This window comes from Nipponia nippon, unplaced genomic scaffold, assembly GCF_047370975.1.
Source record: "Nipponia nippon isolate SJK-2023a ecotype South Korea unplaced genomic scaffold, ASM4737097v1 scaffold_9, whole genome shotgun sequence".
NCBI classification, from domain to species: Eukaryota; Metazoa; Chordata; class Aves; order Pelecaniformes; family Threskiornithidae; genus Nipponia; species Nipponia nippon.
In genome coordinates, this window is record NW_028262413.1 from 20,108,838 (window position 1) to 20,125,255 (window position 16,418).

The 16,418-nt window shown below is 49.3% G+C and overlaps 1 protein-coding gene across 5 annotated transcripts in view; it reads right to left on the bottom strand.

The window, feature by feature from the left end:
- Positions 1-376: 376 nt before the first annotated feature.
- The window catches only part of RBM6 (RNA binding motif protein 6), a 59,690-nt gene continuing 43,648 nt past the window's right edge, over positions 377-16,418 (bottom strand). For 4 of the 5 annotated variants that reach the window (XM_087743320.1, XM_087743318.1, XM_087743323.1 and 1 more), the window contains 16 exons: positions 14,913-14,973; positions 13,748-13,816; positions 12,410-12,661; positions 11,731-11,891; positions 10,909-11,006; positions 10,369-10,411; positions 9,717-9,777; positions 8,843-8,934; positions 8,007-8,159; positions 6,835-6,924; positions 5,980-6,069; positions 5,077-5,346; positions 4,423-4,497; positions 3,767-3,864; positions 2,442-2,553; positions 377-655 (listed from right to left, as the gene is read on the bottom strand). In XM_087743320.1, coding sequence (XP_087599446.1) covers positions 530-655; positions 2,442-2,553; positions 3,767-3,864; positions 4,423-4,497; positions 5,077-5,346; positions 5,980-6,069; positions 6,835-6,924; positions 8,007-8,159; positions 8,843-8,934; positions 9,717-9,777; positions 10,369-10,411; positions 10,909-11,006; positions 11,731-11,891; positions 12,410-12,661; positions 13,748-13,816; positions 14,913-14,973 — 1,851 coding nt within the window. In that variant the 3' untranslated portion in view covers positions 377-529. The remainder of the gene's footprint in view (positions 656-2,441; positions 2,554-3,766; positions 3,865-4,422; positions 4,498-5,076; positions 5,347-5,979; positions 6,070-6,834; positions 6,925-8,006; positions 8,160-8,842; positions 8,935-9,716; positions 9,778-10,368; positions 10,412-10,908; positions 11,007-11,730; positions 11,892-12,409; positions 12,662-13,747; positions 13,817-14,912; positions 14,974-16,418) is intronic. The other variant, XM_087743322.1, reaches the window with a different exon arrangement.

The following is a 16,418-nucleotide window of genomic DNA, read 5'->3' on the forward strand; positions in this document are numbered from 1 at the left end:
TGACAAACACAGTCCCCTGCAGGCCACTGCACGGCTCGGGCCACCCTGGACAAGCACAGCTGTGCCCCCACGAGGGTCCCCAACACCACTGCCACCAGATCCAGCCCTCCCCATGCTCGGCTCCTGAACTCCTCCCAGGCCTTGGGGCTGTCCCCTGCTGCCAGGTCACATCCTGACCCACGAGTACACGGCACCAGGAACATCTGTCCCTGAGCTGGCAGGGAACGCACTGCAGGACAGTGACCAAACCTGTCCCAGCCCCACTGACATGGCCACAAGCCCCATCACCAGAGAGCAAAACACGATGGGAATCTTCCAAAGCATCACATGCTTTTAAAACATGCCATTTTAGGCAAGAGACAAGCACTGACAAATTTTCAGTTTTATTTAAAAAAATTCTAGCAGCAAAACCTGTAACAATTCAAAAAAAAAAAAAAAAAAACAACCAAAAAACCAAACCCCCAAGAGAACATGACACAGAGAGAAAGAGACAGAGATGGAGAGACAGGCTTGGGGTTTTGTCCACCATTCACTCAAGTTCCTTATAGCGGGCAAACATGACTCTCCTGACGGCGTCGCGGTAGGTCTCGTTGGATTGCCTCTTGCTGGGCTTCCCTTGGGCCCCCAGGCCAGGGCCCTTCTTCCGATTTTCTGCCTGAAAACAGACACAGCTTGTGTTAGTGATTTGTCTTCGCCGGCTGCCCATAAAGAAAAAGCTTCCCCCAGGCTGCTTCAGGACAGCTGACTGCTCCCGCGTGGATCCAGGAGAGGAGGAACAGCAAGTGCACTGTGTTCCTCCAAAAGCTGTTTGGGAGAAACTATCGGCCCTTTGCGGGCAACAAAAACACAGCCAGCAAATGCCGGGCGAGACATCAAACCACAGGGATCGGCTGCGGAGACCAGCACCAGCACACGGCGGGGTGGGAGCGGGCAGCCAAAACAGGCAGCAGCGGCAGACAAGAGGCAGCCATGTGCGAGTGAGGATCGAAACAGAGCAAAGGAAAGTGCCAGCAAGAGCTGGGCTCCCGGGGAGCTGTCTGCAGTTAGCCTGCATTTGCACAAGCTCAGCTGTTCTCTCCTCTAATAGAGTTCCCATGGGCTCTGGTAGCTCACTTTGAATTTCAACCAGTTTTTAACGACTGGCTTTTGCAGCCAGTGTCTGAATTATTCAGTAATACCTGCCTAGAGTTAGCCCAGGAGAGCAGACCCAAGGCTGAAAGTTTCTCTTTGCTTTTAAGTCCAACATATCTGAATATCAGCTATGTGATCAATTAGGCCAAGAGATTAAAGTCCTGTGGGGCTGAAGTGGGCACATGGCTTTGCCCAGCATGACTTGGAAGCGGGAAGAAAGCACATCTCTAGGGCTCTTTTGGCAGGCCTCTACAGGAATTGTACAAGGGCCATGCTTTGCAATCAGCTCCCCCATCTGGTCCAGGGAGCCATGATCGGACGTCAGACCTCCCAGAGCGCATCGCTGGAGCTGGCTCTTCGACAAAGCCCATTTTATGGCTACAGGAAACTCTGCCTGAGGACTGAGCAACAGCTGGGGCTGGTTTCTGCTGTCTGCACTGAAGAGGGAATCTTGCCTCGTGTGTGTGGGCTCAAGCAAACACACGTCATGAAGCCTCAAATATTTGCCTTTAATGATACAGTCGACTGCAAGCTGAATGTTGCAACGTGAGCTGTGCTGCAAGTTGCCTGCCCCTCGGCGAAGCACTGACACGACGACAGTGAGGCAGCCAGGAGAGAAACCCGCCGCGATGAGCGACTGCAGCTGCAAGGGCATGGTGCTGCTCACGTGCTCCTAAGCAAGGGAGAGCAGTCCCTCCCCCAGGCCGCTTGCCAGATAAACCCTCTCCAGCAAATTAAGGTCCACTGAGAGACAAGCCCATCCCAGAAGGCAGAATCTACCCAGCCCTGCCTACCCCTGAAGCCCTCTGCTGCTGGGGACTCCGCTCCTCCTCAAGTGACTTACCCTGGCACTCCCTTCCGAAGTCCAGAGTCCAGAGGGGCAGCAAGAGCCTCACAAGCAGAGCAGACAAATAGTATCACGTGCCCTGTAGCTTTGGCTGTGTTCGTGCCTCCCCAGAGGAGGTTCACCTTTTCCCCCAGCTCATGTGGCTGCAGAGCACTGAGCTGGTGACCTGCTCAAACTCCAGCCTGGCTTTGGGCAGGTATTAATCAGATGCTCACAGCCTCCCTGCTCACTGTTACTCTTTTCTCAATCCCTCCGGATCCATAGAAATTCTAACCTTTTTCCACTGCCAACATACTTGCAGCCCCTCCCAGCCTGCAAAGTTAATTAGTGCACACATATTATTCCATCAAGCGGGTGCCGAGACTTGCAGCCTGACTCTTGTTCCGGCTGGGAACTCCCTCCAGCTGCCCTGGGAGACAGTACCGGCTGCAGGACAGTGATGTGTTTTGAAAGAAGGACTCACCTCCATTGGTGATGTTGTGCCCTGCTGGTTGTGACCAAAGCCTTTTTTCCACCCCGTGGACTGCAACATTCGGTTCCCTTTGTTGTTACTGTCAATCCTTGGGTCATAGTCACTGCAAAAGAGGCAGAATCAATTGTCCGGTTTTGCAATGCTTCAAACACATGCTAGGGATTTTTAGCTCTGCTAATAACAACTTTGTTGACATTCCAACTTCTCCTGAGGGATACCCAAGTTTCTTGCAAGAAGCACACCGCCCAAGGAAACCAACAGTGGATTCTGTGTGCAGGACGCAGACACCTTTGACCATGTAACTCCTTGTCCCACCTCAGAGGAAAATACACCAGGGCACAGGAAATGAGCTCAGGCTCCAAAATATTTATGGTACAAGCAAACCAGAGGTGTTCTGTGCTTGCATTTCTTAATCTGAATTTCAGCAATAGCTAGAAAGTGAAGTCTAATCCCTGCTGCTCTGTTGGATCTTTCTTTTCTTCCAGTGCTGTGGTCATTGAGCTCAATAGATGCAGTGTTGATTCGGACACCCTTTCTCCCACCTGGGCATTACTCATCCAAGACCATTAACCAAAACCCATAGTTTTGAAAACCGGTCAGCACAAAAATAGCTTCCTTCAGGCAAGTTCTACTTTCTGGCTGCTGATGACACGGCACATAAACTGCTTTAGTTTATCCACAGCTATTCCAGGAAAATAGAGGAAAGAGAAGATGCAGATTTTTAAACTGCAAGACATGGAGGAAAGGTCTCCTTCTGAGGTGCTGTACCAGAAGGGAACAGGCACATAACCAGTTTTGTCTTCAACACATGCCTAGCAGTTCCTCAGCCCACTGGAACACACGAGCTTGCAGCAGGCAGGCCTTTTGCGAGCTCCGCACAGCACGCACTTTCTTCCTCCACCTACTCTGAATAAGATGGAAACAGCTCCTAGCATTCCTCTGAGTCAGTGGAACAGATGAAACACAGCTTTGCTCTTTCTTTCAATGGCTAGATGCCAGGACAGGAGGACAGCAAGTGCCTTAAGGATGAGGTGGATGGGAACAGGCTGCATTCTGCTCCCTGCGCCTGGCCAGGCACACTGAAACCCCCCATCTCACCCACCCAGCTTGTCTCTCTCTCCTGCCCTCTCTGAGAAGTCCTGCAGCACAACAGGCTCACACTTTGAGGAACTCTGCCCACAAGAATCACAGCCCGTCTGGCTGTTACTCTTGCAGATCTACCCCACTGGCGAATTCCTGGCCTTGGCGTGCCAGCAGCACACATGCCATCCCGGCATCAGCAGCCCCAAAGAGATCCAACCAAGAGCAGCCATTACCTCTCTGAGTCTCGGTCGTATCTGAGTCGTTTCCTCTCTGGTGAATCCATCTGCTGGAATTTCTCTCTCCGGTCATTTCCTTTGTCTTTGTATCTCCCCTTCATAACAGAAAGAACAAAGTAAGTATGGGAGCTATGAAGTATTCAACACCCCACAGGAGACTGCTCTGCAGCCAGGTCTCATCTCATCTTCAGCTGGCTGGAAGTCTGTCCTGGGGACTCACAAACCCTGGATGTTTCTAGGACCCACAATCCACTTATTCTGTCCTGATGGAATCTGTTGGGCTGACCCAGACCTGTGGTCGCAGCCTTCCAGCTATGGCACTGGGACCAGCTCTGCTACCTTCCGAACAACAGACAGTTACAGCTCTCCCATTCCTGGACAGGCAGCGGCAGCCCATACACCGCATCAATTTTAGGTGGAAATCTGGGTCCCACTTAGCCCAACTGGCTTGCAGGGCAACAGAATCACACTCAGACCCTTCTGGGAGGAGGGAGACCTGCTCTTACAAGTCACAGCACTATCTACAGGCCCAAACGCAGAGTGTGCCCACAGTTCAGTCTCAGACTCTTTGGAAGGCATTTGATGCCCAGACTGCAGATACAGGTGCATAAGTGGAAGGTCTGCCTGGGAACAACCCGCCACCGCAGACCCACCTCACGCTCTCTCTTCTCCAAATATGCCAGTTCCTGCTCAGATCTTTTGATCTTCATATGTATCTCCAGGTTTTGCTGGAAGGAGGAAAACAGAAGCCAGTGTCAACAGAGGATACAAGCTGTCAGGGTCATTTGCTCCACCCGTAAGGAGTACAGGTAAAGCAGCATGCTCTTGCACCTGCACTATACCAGACGCAACAGCTTCTCTTGCAGCCCAGACTACCTGCTCGCCCAAGGAGGCCAGAAGCCCTTCCTCTCCACGATAAGGAAGGCAACCAGTCCTATTTTAACCTGCGTGCAGTTTGGCCCTCCTAGAAGCAAGAGCTCAAAGGCAGCACAGAACACGGGGAGGCATGTGCTAAGTTCTTACTGCTATCACACTCGTGTGTGCCAGCACCCCACTCTCCCCAAGCCAAAGCTATCTCACTACAGCTTAAAAAGTCACACCTTGATGTTATAGCACTCCCGCAGCAGGAGCAAGCTCACACAATGCTTTGAACAGAGCTTTGACGGGAACTTTGCCCGCTACTGTGTCAAACTCAGCACAGCTCTTCCCACCCAACCATCGCATTTTTCCCTGCAGATCACAAAGCTGTGGAGCCAAAGGCAGCTTGCAGCACACATGCAGCCCCCCAGCCACCAGCTCCCCCATACCTTGTGCAGGTTGGAAAGCTGCTGGTGCTTGATGAGCACTTCCTTGTTGGGAAACTGCCTCCTGCACAGCAAGCAGGCCAGCTTGTTCCAGTCGGTCAGCTTGTCATCAGTGGCCTTGGCTTTCCTGGGCTGCTCCTCGCGTTGTGCTGGTGGGTGGGGAGGCGGCAGCCACTGCGCCTGTGACTGCTCCTCCTCTTCCTCCTCCTCTTCATTGTCGCTATCTCCTCCATACTCTCCCAGAAGTCCTATCAGAGGGTTCACCACCTTGGGCTGAGGGAAGAGGCAGAAAAGTGTGACAAATTGTAGCATCAAGCCTGCCCTGCCATGCGGGGCTCTGCTTCCCCAACCAAACTGCCCATGACTTGTCTCCGTTTCAGCCCAAGAGCCAGAGAGCAGCATCCCAGCAGCACAGGCAGGGAATGGAAAGAAGCTGACTGGCCAGCATTTAATCACCACAGGGTAGAAGGCCTTCTGTTCTCTAGACAGGCTGTGCTTTGGTGCCAGGCTTTCCCCATCTGCCACACACCTAAGCACAAGCAGCTGACTGAAGCAGTGGCTATTTGGCAGGGAGTTGCTGTCAGTCACTTCCTCTAGCAATGGAGATCGGTGAGGTTTGGCTTTCCTCAGTCTGGAGGCAGCTGGAAGAGTTTTCTGCCCAAGGACTGCTTGATTGAGGAGACCCTGCTTAAATGCAGGTATTAAATTTCCCCATGCTAGAAGCCTGCAAACAAGCTCAGAGTCATAAAACAAACTACCTTCGCCATTCCATCTTCAATGTTCCCTTCTCTAGCAAGAGAAGCTGGCACCTCTGCCATCCAAGGTCACAGCCAGGCTTTGGTGAGCCTCCCTAGTCCTCTACCCAGGCTCAAACAAGGCAAAAACCAATCCTATGGAGACACTTACTGGGGCTGGACTCTCATCCTTTTTCACAGAAGGAGGTAATGGTTTTTTAAAGACGTCTTCCGCAGAGACCTTCTCCTCCCCAGTCTCATTCTGAAACAGTCAAGATCAGGTGTTAAAGACTGCCATAGCATGGACTCAGTGCACACAACAGTGAAGCACCCATTTAAACAGGCCTCCAAGGAAACCAGGCATTTGGCAGAAATGAGGTGGTGCTTTTGGTGGGATACATTCCTATTTGGGGGAATTCATAGCTCTCCTGGAGCTATGCCTTTGGTTTCAGGGACAGCTGCAGCAGCTCACCATGCTGTTCCAGCCTACTCCACTCTCACTCTCTGCTAGACTGTGATGCTGACAGCGGCCCCAACCGTGTCTCAGACCAATGATGGAGCTGGGGCAGGGCCAGGTCACATTTAGACACCTGTGTGTGCACAGAGGACATGGAGACCAGGTGCAAAGCCACCCCCATAGCCAGCCAGCATGGGAGCAGAGAAACCCACCACTCCAGGAAGAGTTACAGTTCTGCTTGCCTGTGAGAGATGAGGCAAAGCACAAGTACTATACATGGGGAGTGGAAAGGACAACAACGTGGCCAGACTCAACCAGCTCCGTAGTGTTTCCAGGATCTTCCTTATACTGGACAGAGAACACCAGAGACCGCAGTCACCCAGCACTGCAACAGGATGAGACTGCGATGCTCACTTGTACGCTCAGCAGCACAAAGAGTAGGCTGGGGTGAAGCTTCACGTCTACTTGCTTTACAGAGAACTGGTCTGAAGCCCTAGAGATGCTCTGTTTAGCAGTTCATTAGCTACTCATGCTTGACTAGAGAAAGACAAGTGCTATGCAACATCTTACCAGGCCTGCACTCTCATCCTTTTTCACAGAGGGAGGCAATGGCTTTTTGAAGACATCTTCTGCAAAGAACCTCTCCTCTCCAGGCTCATTCTGAAAAACCCAAGATCGGGCATTAGGCCATCAGCAGGACAGGGGTCCAAGAGTGCACACAGCAGCCAGGGGGCCACTTCTGAGCACCCACAGAAACCAGGCAGCCAGGAAAAATGGCAGCAGGACTTCTACTGGAGATGCTTTCACCCTCCATTCAGACAACATCATGTTTCTCTTAGATCAGTGCCCTTGAAAGCAGGCATCCTCCATAGTAGATAAGACTCTTGGCTGGCTCGGTATCAACATCAGGGACAATCACACCCCTCAGGTCCCAACTACCCAGGAGTCATCAGGCCACAGAGTGTATCCAAACCAACAGGCAAGGAGGAAACAAAATTTCTGCATTCATGGCTCAGTCACTTCTACCAGTTCTCCTGGCATTCCTTGGGCCCAGTCAGCATCACAGCACTGCTGTGGAAGATCCTGCTCCAAGCATCCATGCTCAAATGGATGGGCAGCTACTCCCAACCAGCAGCTCCCCACGTTGGGGAGACAGCATTTGCTCACTGGGAGCAGCACTGAAGGGCATTGCCCCAGGACTGGGGCTGGACTCTGGCAGGGACTGTACAGGATGTCTGTCACAGACTCCTATCTGCGTTTGATCTCGGTTCACCTTTGCAGTCCAGCTGCACCGCCTGCCTCATCTTCCTGCCTGTCTGTGATATTTGGAGGAGGCAGGAACTGTGGTTAGGGGAGAGCTGAATCTCTGTTATTATCTGACTTGGTATGTTTAAACATCTCTGCTATTCTTCTGTTGGCTCTGTTACAATAGCTGGGTGCTTTCAGCAGTGTGAACGAAACGTGTGTCTTGGTTACCTGGATGTTTCTGAATCCTTTACCATAAAGAAGGGGTGAAAAGCCCTGACTTAATGTCACAAGAGAAAAATTTCAGGAACTTACTCCCACCTCGCCAGACGGCAACCACATTCCTGGCCTGTTGGTGACTCCATGTGTTTCATCGTTGTCTCTCACTGTCCCTCGCTTTTTGAATCCTCTACAAATTATTCTCTATTTTCTAAACTCTCTTACCTCAGCCTCCTGGCCTCAGATCTCTGATCATTCTGACACCTGGAGGGATTTACCTTGGCAGAAGTATTTTTCCCTTTCTCCTTTTTGTCCCTGTTGTCCCTGCTGTACGGCTCCTTCCTTTCATTTGTCCGTTCTTGGCTTCCATGCCGCCGCCTTCTGCTCTCTGTAGGTGATGAGCAGGCTTCTCGGTCTATCGTGACTTCTCTCTGAAAGAGGCATTTGGAACAGACTTAGCCAAACCCCTGCAATCTTCTTATTGGGCTTATTGTCCTTATTGGGCTGGGGAGACCAGCACAGTAAGAAGGGACTGCAGAGCCTCAGACAGCTGAGGGCAAAGGCTTCAGGACTTTGCTGAGGCAGAAGACAGTCTACCATAGCCAGGTCATCAGAGCACTACCCTGCTCACCCAGAACACGGACATCTCCAGTATCATGAAAACAAGATGATAGCCTCAGAGAACCTCTGCTGATGGTTCTTTTTTGGCATCCTTGTACCTATTGCTGGCTGGGGTCGGGGAGCAAAGAGACCACAGATGAAAACAGAGCTCTGTTGCCCATCTTTTAATACAGAGAGTCAAGAATGCTCTGCCCATAAGTCTACTCAATGAAGAGGAGACCAAAAACCCTCCAAAGGCAGGACTTCAGAGGCCAAAGCAGCAGCTACAGTAACTGGTTCAACACACAGCTAATGGGTTCCTAGCCTCTCATTAAGTTGATATTTTGGAATGTGCATCCCTTTTGTACAGGTCAGAGGACTGAGCAAGAGAAAAAAAGCCGCCTCTGTGCTGTCCCATGCTGGCCTGTCTTCAGGATCTAGCTGCAAAATCTCTCCAGAGAAGGGCAGTTTGTAAGAACGTACTATGTGTAAAGCTTCCTTCCCATGCACTCACCTGAGTCCTGGGGTCATAGTATGTCCCAGCTATGGGATCATAGTAATTCCCAGTTTCAGGATCATAAATGTACGTGGACACATCTGATGGAGCTGAACAGAGAGACAAGAGTTAACACCACAATCTTCCAAAGGCAGAACTTCCTCTGGCAAAACCTCCACATCAAAACACACTTACAAGGGCCGTGCTGAGATCACCAGACCACAACACTTGACTGGACAAAGATACGAAATTCAGTAATTTCCTAAGAATGGGGTAATGAGTACCAGGCTCTGTGTCCACCCACCCCTGTGAACAAGGAAGATCTGTACTCTTTCAAACAGTCTCCTGTTTAAAGTGATGACACTCCTCACATCCCTTCCGCCTCTGTGGGTGCATGAGAGCTCCCAACAAGAAAGGGGAGCAAACTGTTTCTATAGGGAAAGCAAAAGGCCTTAAGGGCAGGCCCATAATGTGAGGAATGCTTCTAATTTCCAAAGTGTTATTAGACAGAGCTCAGCGATACTACGTATAAGTTAGTAAAACAATCAGGAGTGTTCCTCCAGCTACTGGCACTGCTGCATAAAGTGTATTTTCTTCCCTCTCATCCAGTAATTGCCAGGCTGATTTTATCCCATCAGTTTACCACAACAAGGAAAAGCACACAGTAAATTTCCTTTATCTGCATGTAGTTTTGCACAGTAAGAGTAGAGAGAAACACATCATCAGATAGGAAAATGTGACTAAACAAAGTTGGCAAAGGAACTCAGAAGTGGGTGTAGCAAACAAACCTACTCTTAGCCTTTAAAAATATTTTTGGACTGATTTCTACATGTCAGTGCCCTTTTAAGGAAGAAAAGTCTCCACAGTAGGAGTGAGGCAGAGCTTAACTTACACTGTGCTCTGGTGCGCCTCTGCGATTCGCCGCCCCTCCTGTCTCTCATGCCCCTTCTGCCCTGGAGTAAGTGAATAACACAAACAGAGACTCTTTGACAAACATCATATTGCTTCTCCTCCCTCTCACAGGCCCAAAGTTCAGGAAAACAGCTCAATTAGCTGCCCTAAATAGGGCACAAGCAGACAGAGCTTTTAATCTACAGAGCAATGGACAGTGTTGCAAAGCACAAGACCTCTGTAGCTTCCATGAGTCTTTAAATGAGGTGCTCATGGCAATCCGTATCGAAGCCTCCAGCCCATTCAGTACGGGAAGATCCCTGTAGTCTAGTAACAAGCACTAGAGAAGAGACATTCACTCCAGGAACTGAGATCAGTCATCAGTTAAGTCACTCTGTAAAAGCGTGGTATAGAGCAATCCTGCCCAGAACTCCCTCAAGCAGCATCTGCACTCTGACTTGCACTTCTACACACATTATAAACAGTGTTAGGGGCACAGTAGCAGTGAAGAGCACACTTGAGCATTATCATCCCATCTTCAAACATGTTGAACTTTCAGCAGCCCAAAGAGAAAAAGCCAAACAAAGTCAGGCCTATCACCCTCGGTGCTCCCACCCTTTCCAGCTACCTGCAGGGAAGCTGCGCAGACCTACCGGGCCATAGTAGGAATTGTCACCGTGCTCCCCATAGTCATTCCTGTTGAGATAAAGGTTACAGGTTAATGTCAATCTGGCTTCCCATTAACCTCAGTATACTCAAAATGATCGGCAGGACCAATAAAGGCAGAAAGACCATCTTTGCTGGCCGCATGTTGGATTGTGTCCGTCTCAGGAGACAGAGAGACTTTGCAGATCACTGTCTCCACAAGAGTTACGAACACACTCTCTGCTGTGTCTGCAAAAATGAATCTCTCCAACTGTTTTTTAAAAAGCTGAACCCATTAATTCCCTCACAATAGTATTTGATGGCTGGACAACAAGAAGAGGCCATGCAATATGACGATTAATCCTACACTGCTTGATCACTGAAGCTTCTTCTAGCTCCAATGCCTTCAGCTCTCCAACATATCTTTAGGTTGTAGGAACATCTGTGCTAATTCATGTGCCAACCTTTAAGCACCTGGTCTGACAACACAGCTCTAGCTTCGCAGCAAATCACACAAAGGACAACCCTACTGCCTCGTCTGTCTATACCTTCTCCTCCCTGTAGCAAGATTCACTTCCACCGTACGTCCATCAATGCAGATAGGGGGATCCAGATTCTGCAGTATCTTTAGCAACCTCAGTGCCTCCTGTAAAAGGAAACGAGAATTTCACATCCGTGAGAAGGAAATGTAAGCCCATTTCCCAGATCCAGTCTGCCTGAAAGGAAGGCTTTGTGCTTACATGATGACCATAGTAGGACGGGAAATACAACACTTTTGTCTAAATATTAGTGAAAGGTATTTAGGATGCGACAAAAAGGATAAATGCACTGTTAGGTTCTCTCTTTGTCCTATGACCGTTTTCAGCAGCCAGCTAGCGACTATATTCTCCTAGGGTTGCTAGACAATGCAGCACCGTGGCTGCTGTTGCCCCAAAGAGTTTTGGTGAACACCCAATGCCAAAGCACAGCTATGGAGTCCGGGAGAAAAATGTGAACCCTCCAACGTGGGACTGTCTGTTAATTAAGATTCTTGCCTTCTGCAGACAGAAACCATTGAATTCAAGTTCCCTGCAAACAAAATATCTGTGCAAGAGGTGTTCAAGTTTAGGAGGGTCTACGAAGAAACGTATTGAGGCAATAAACTCACTCAGCATTACAGCTTGTGACAACAGACAATCTTTGGCTCCTAAAGCCGTTTAGCAACAGCTGTATCAGATACTCCCTGTACCTAGCCAGACAAGCAGAAGAGAGGACTCACTCCAGGGCAGCTGCCTCACAAGTACAGCTATTTATTATATTCCTGTGGTTTCTCTACTTCTACAGACTATATATGCCACAAGGGGAGCATGTGAAAGCAGGAAACTACTTACAGCATGTGAATCAAGTTCAATAAAGCCATAGGTCTGCCCCATCCGGCCAGCCTTGTTCTTCATGATGCGCACGCTGGATGTGGAGAGACGCACATATGGGGCCAGGAGCCCCACAATCACTTCTGGTGGGGTGAACCGAGTAATACGCTTCAGCATAATTGCTGTGAAGCACAATGAGGGAGGTGGCCAGGAAAGAAAAGTTGTAAAAAAAGATAATTCAGACCTAAGTTTATCGTGATAGCACAGGTAAAACTAAACCCACTCAAAGCAACAGCATGGCTTTGTACAGTTGACTCTGAAAGCCATCGCTTTTTTTTCCTCCACTTTGCAAGATGCTCAGAGTACCGCCTCCAATTGCTACCCTTTCCTTCCCAGAAAACAGAGCAGAAAGTAGGCCCCTCCTCAGAGGAGCTCAGCCCAGGGTAACTTCTGGCCAAAGAGACTTCTGCTGCTGTGCTAAGTTAACTATAATATCCTGAAGCCAGCTTACTCTGAATTAATTTTCCTAAAGGCAATTCGCCAGCACCTTTGGAGCTGGACAGCCCACCATTACTTGATGCCATGATTTGCACAACATGGAAACAGCCTCCAGAGGTTTTAGTGAAATGCTGCCCTTTCTGCAGATGGCCTCATGGAGTGCAAGTAAGATGAATCCAAAACTGGGCCCTGTGCCACTCACTTCTGCTTCCTCCACCATCCTGCGGTGTGGCTTCCTCTGCTTCTCTCTGAGAAGGCAGCTCCTGATGCCGGTCCACGTCCCTTCTCTTCTCCTGTGAGGGCCGTCGCTCTCTCCCTTCATCTCTCTTCCTTGGCTCCTGTTCCTGAGGCTGGCACTCCTGCTGTGGAGCAGGAACCGAGGGCTGGAGAGGCTGCTTTGGAGATCCTGGTTGTCCTGATATCTCTTGCTCAGGTTTTTCAAGCTTTGTCTCTGCTATTAGAGAGGAGAAATTGAATGGTTCCACATAGAGTGTTTCAGCATGTATTTTTCTTCTGCTATTTTCTGGCCACTGAAGCAGTACCCCTTATAAAAAGCTAACCTGTTCTGCCCTTTGCAAATTCTGTGTCTTAACACTCTGCAGACACAAGCTGTGTAAAGGACAAGCTAGATACTGCTCATCCTTCCATTGCCTTGTTTCATGTTGGGCTGCTTTACCTGACCTCTCCTGTCAGAGACAAGAGCCTTTCTGGCCTCCTTTTAGGATTGGTTCTTGCCTGGACAAACGTTAATCAGGGATGGTTCTGGATATGTTCCACCCATGTCCAGGACAATCTACATGGCAGTGATATCCTTACTACGCCTGATGTATTCCTCAACACCCATAGTAACTGTAACAACCAGTAACTGTCACCCTATCTCTATGCTAGAAGAAAACTGGGTGCAGACCCCTACGATCACTAAGTGAAATGCAGTCACTCAGATGAGGCAGATATTATGTGGAAACACCCTGCCCCCCAGCCTAGCTATGCAATACAGAGAAGATAAATCCCATCACGTTTCTGTGCTTGAAGACCTCTGAAGCATCTGGCTTCACTTCAAAAGAGATCCCTACCTGAGTTTCTAAAGCTCTTGGAAAGGGAAGCCAAAGCTGTGGGCCTGCAAAGTCAGACATCACCAGCCCTGTACCTGCTGCTGAAGCCTCTTCCCACAAAGAGAAAGAAACAAGAGTGCAAGACTTGGCACAGCAAAGTTTCACTCTTTAATGTCCCCCCAAGCACCTGCCCACTCTTGTTCTGTTTGGGCAGTGGGCAGCATGGCAGAACACACAACCATTTTGCATGTAAATGTTGGGAAAGCTTCACGCTGACTTGCTTGGCTGTCAGCACAGCTCATGTTGGACAGGCCCATACTAATTTGTCTGCAGTTTGCAGCGTGCAGAGTTTTGGCTACACTTTATGAGCAGAACCTCATGTAAAATTTGCATATGAAACCAGTCTGCACGTGCACCTGTGAAAACTGCCCATGCAAATTGAACAGACATGAGCATGATCCCAGAGATGGGGAGAGCAATTCTCTTACTGAATTCTTGCTCGGCTGATGCATCCTCTCCCTCAGAACCACCTCTGGACTCTGGGCCTGCTCTGCTCCCTGTAAGAGAGGCATATTAAAATCCATTTCAAGACCATCAGTCACAAAGCACGCAAGAACTCATGCAAAGCTGCAGTAATGCCTGTATATGCCTAGAGAGTTGTTTTGTTTCACCTGGCAATTAAAGGACAGTCATAGAGAGGTTACCTTATTACACATGTTCTCACAATCAACAAAACCAGGTCAGTAAGAAGCATGCACTACAATCTGTCTTCACAGCATCTTAAAGGCTCTGTTTAATTTGCTCCTTGGCAGTTTTATTACAATCCACGGTTGTGTTGGGCCAGCTATGCGAGTTTTGCCTTCATAACACTGATGGAGGAGCCACAGTGCAAGGAAAGCACAACGATGGGGACAGTGGTTCAGTAAATAAAGAGTTTTGCACCAGCAGTTATTTCAATGCCCTTCTGCTTGGGGTATGTGGGTAAGAAATGCAGAACATCTGTTCAAAGATACAGAGTCAAAGCTTACAGAGTGCCTGGAATACCTGCTCATCCCAAAGAAATCAGCTCCTCAAGGGAGCATGTTTTGGCTCTCACACCCTCCCACCCAAGAAAAGGAAAGGTGTTGGTGGGGTGAGAAGAAGCTCCTGAAGAAGCAGAACTCCTCTCCATGCACTTCTTACAGTCAGCGAGGTGAGTTCAGCTATTCAAGTCCTGGATTCACCTCTAATCTGAGAGCCTCAAAAGAGTAACACTGAAAACATGCAGCTGCACCTCCCAAGGAAGGTGGGTTGAGGAGAAGCCATCTCACCTACAGCCAGCAGTACCAGCTCACAGCCCTAGAGGACACACAACCTGTAATTCTGTGGATGAAGGACAACACCAAAGCAATGGGAAGGGAAGGCCTTGTGCAGCAAGACACCTCTTCACCAAGCCTCACAAGAACAAAAAACCTGGTAGCAACACATCTCCATGCAACATCTTTAGTGTGGACAGGGAAAAGGGTCTAAATGAAGCACAATTAATAATTCTCCTACACAGTGCTCAGCTAGTCCACCAAGAGGGATGCCACAGGGAAGCCAGAAGAGAAACTTACTTGTCAGGGCAGATGAAACTTTTAACCGATCAAAGGCAGGGAGACAAGATATACTTACCATCTCTTGGAAGCTTGCAATAGGAGCAGGAAGATCTGTAGCCCACAGTACACACCTTACACTGCAACGGAAGACAGACAGCATGAGGAAGTCATGTTTTGAAGGTAGTGGGTACAACCTACTCCAGAAGGCCAAACTCTGCAGTGCTTTCAGAAAGCAAGTAACAGCCATGGAAAAGTTACAGTGAGAGCTTGAGAGACAGGATGGGTAATGGCAGCAGGAGCCTTGGCTGGAATGGAAGGGAAATGCTCACATGGCTCACAACTGGGATTGCCTTGGGAACACAATTTTCACACAACTTCTGAACACAGATTTGTTCACACCATGGAGGTACTTCACTAGTCCTTGAGTCTCACCCTTCCCCCGCCTCAAGTGATGCTGGACCAAAAAGCTCCATGCCAGGCACCATACTGCTAGCCACCCTGTTGTTTCAAAGGATCCAAAGTTACCTTTGTATTCTCTAATCTCAGCTCACTCCTAAAGCAGTGACAAAGTCCTTATCTGAGCTAAACTGCAGATACTGATGTAATTTGCTGTGCACGGAGAATCAGTGAAGAGGTGTCTGCTAACCAAGGGGCAGGGCTGTACGGGCTCAGATAGTTATCCCACCCAGAGCCACTGTGGAAAGAGCCAAGTGCCCTGTCTTCACAGCTCTCTCCAAACACAGCATTCCTAACTTCCTCTTCAAGCTCTTTGTAAATGCATTGCTTCTCTTTCATACCTTTTTTTTCCCTCTAATTAAAGCCCTGCAAATGTGCTGGGGCATGAGAAGGCTCTTTCAGGCCATGCTTGTGCACAGCAACAGTAGGGACGTATACTCCAGCTACTTCTCATTGCACTGAGAGCTGTTGTGAAACCACTGCCTGAAACTACTGTCTCTACTTGATCTCTGGAGCATTGCAAGCCTGGATGAGGTGCCGAGCAATGACTCTGCTGGCAACTGGCATGCATCCAATTAGCCTGGATGAGGGTCTTTGTAGCCCACTGTGATCCAGTGGTCAAGGCGGCAGTCAGACCAGAACTGATCCCTTCCCACCCCACTGCAACCTCTTGGTCTGCAGTCAGTGGGAATGCAGGCAACAACCCTGCCCTTTGCTCTGACACTTCTCCCCTACAGCAGCCAAAAGCGCCTGTTCTGGGAGAACCGTGGGAAGGGCATGGGAACAAAACTGACCCTCAGGCAACTGTGCCTCCCCAGGAATGGGTCAGTTCCAATTTGTACTAACTGCTGCCTGGACTTGGGACTCATTTCCATCCTTCCTTCCCTGCTGCACTTACTACACTCAAATCCAGATCACAGGTTCCTGCGTGAGGCAGAGGAGTGGTTTGCACTGTTAGGCTGGTGAAAGCTCTGGTTACCTGGGCAGTGAAGACACTTGCGGTTACACATGTGAACCAGAGTGAAAGCCTGTTCCATTCTGGTCGGCAGAATCACTGTCTCATTTTGTTTTTTAAGGAGAAAGGATCCACACACTATTTTCCCCATGTTAAAAGGGAACCACTGCA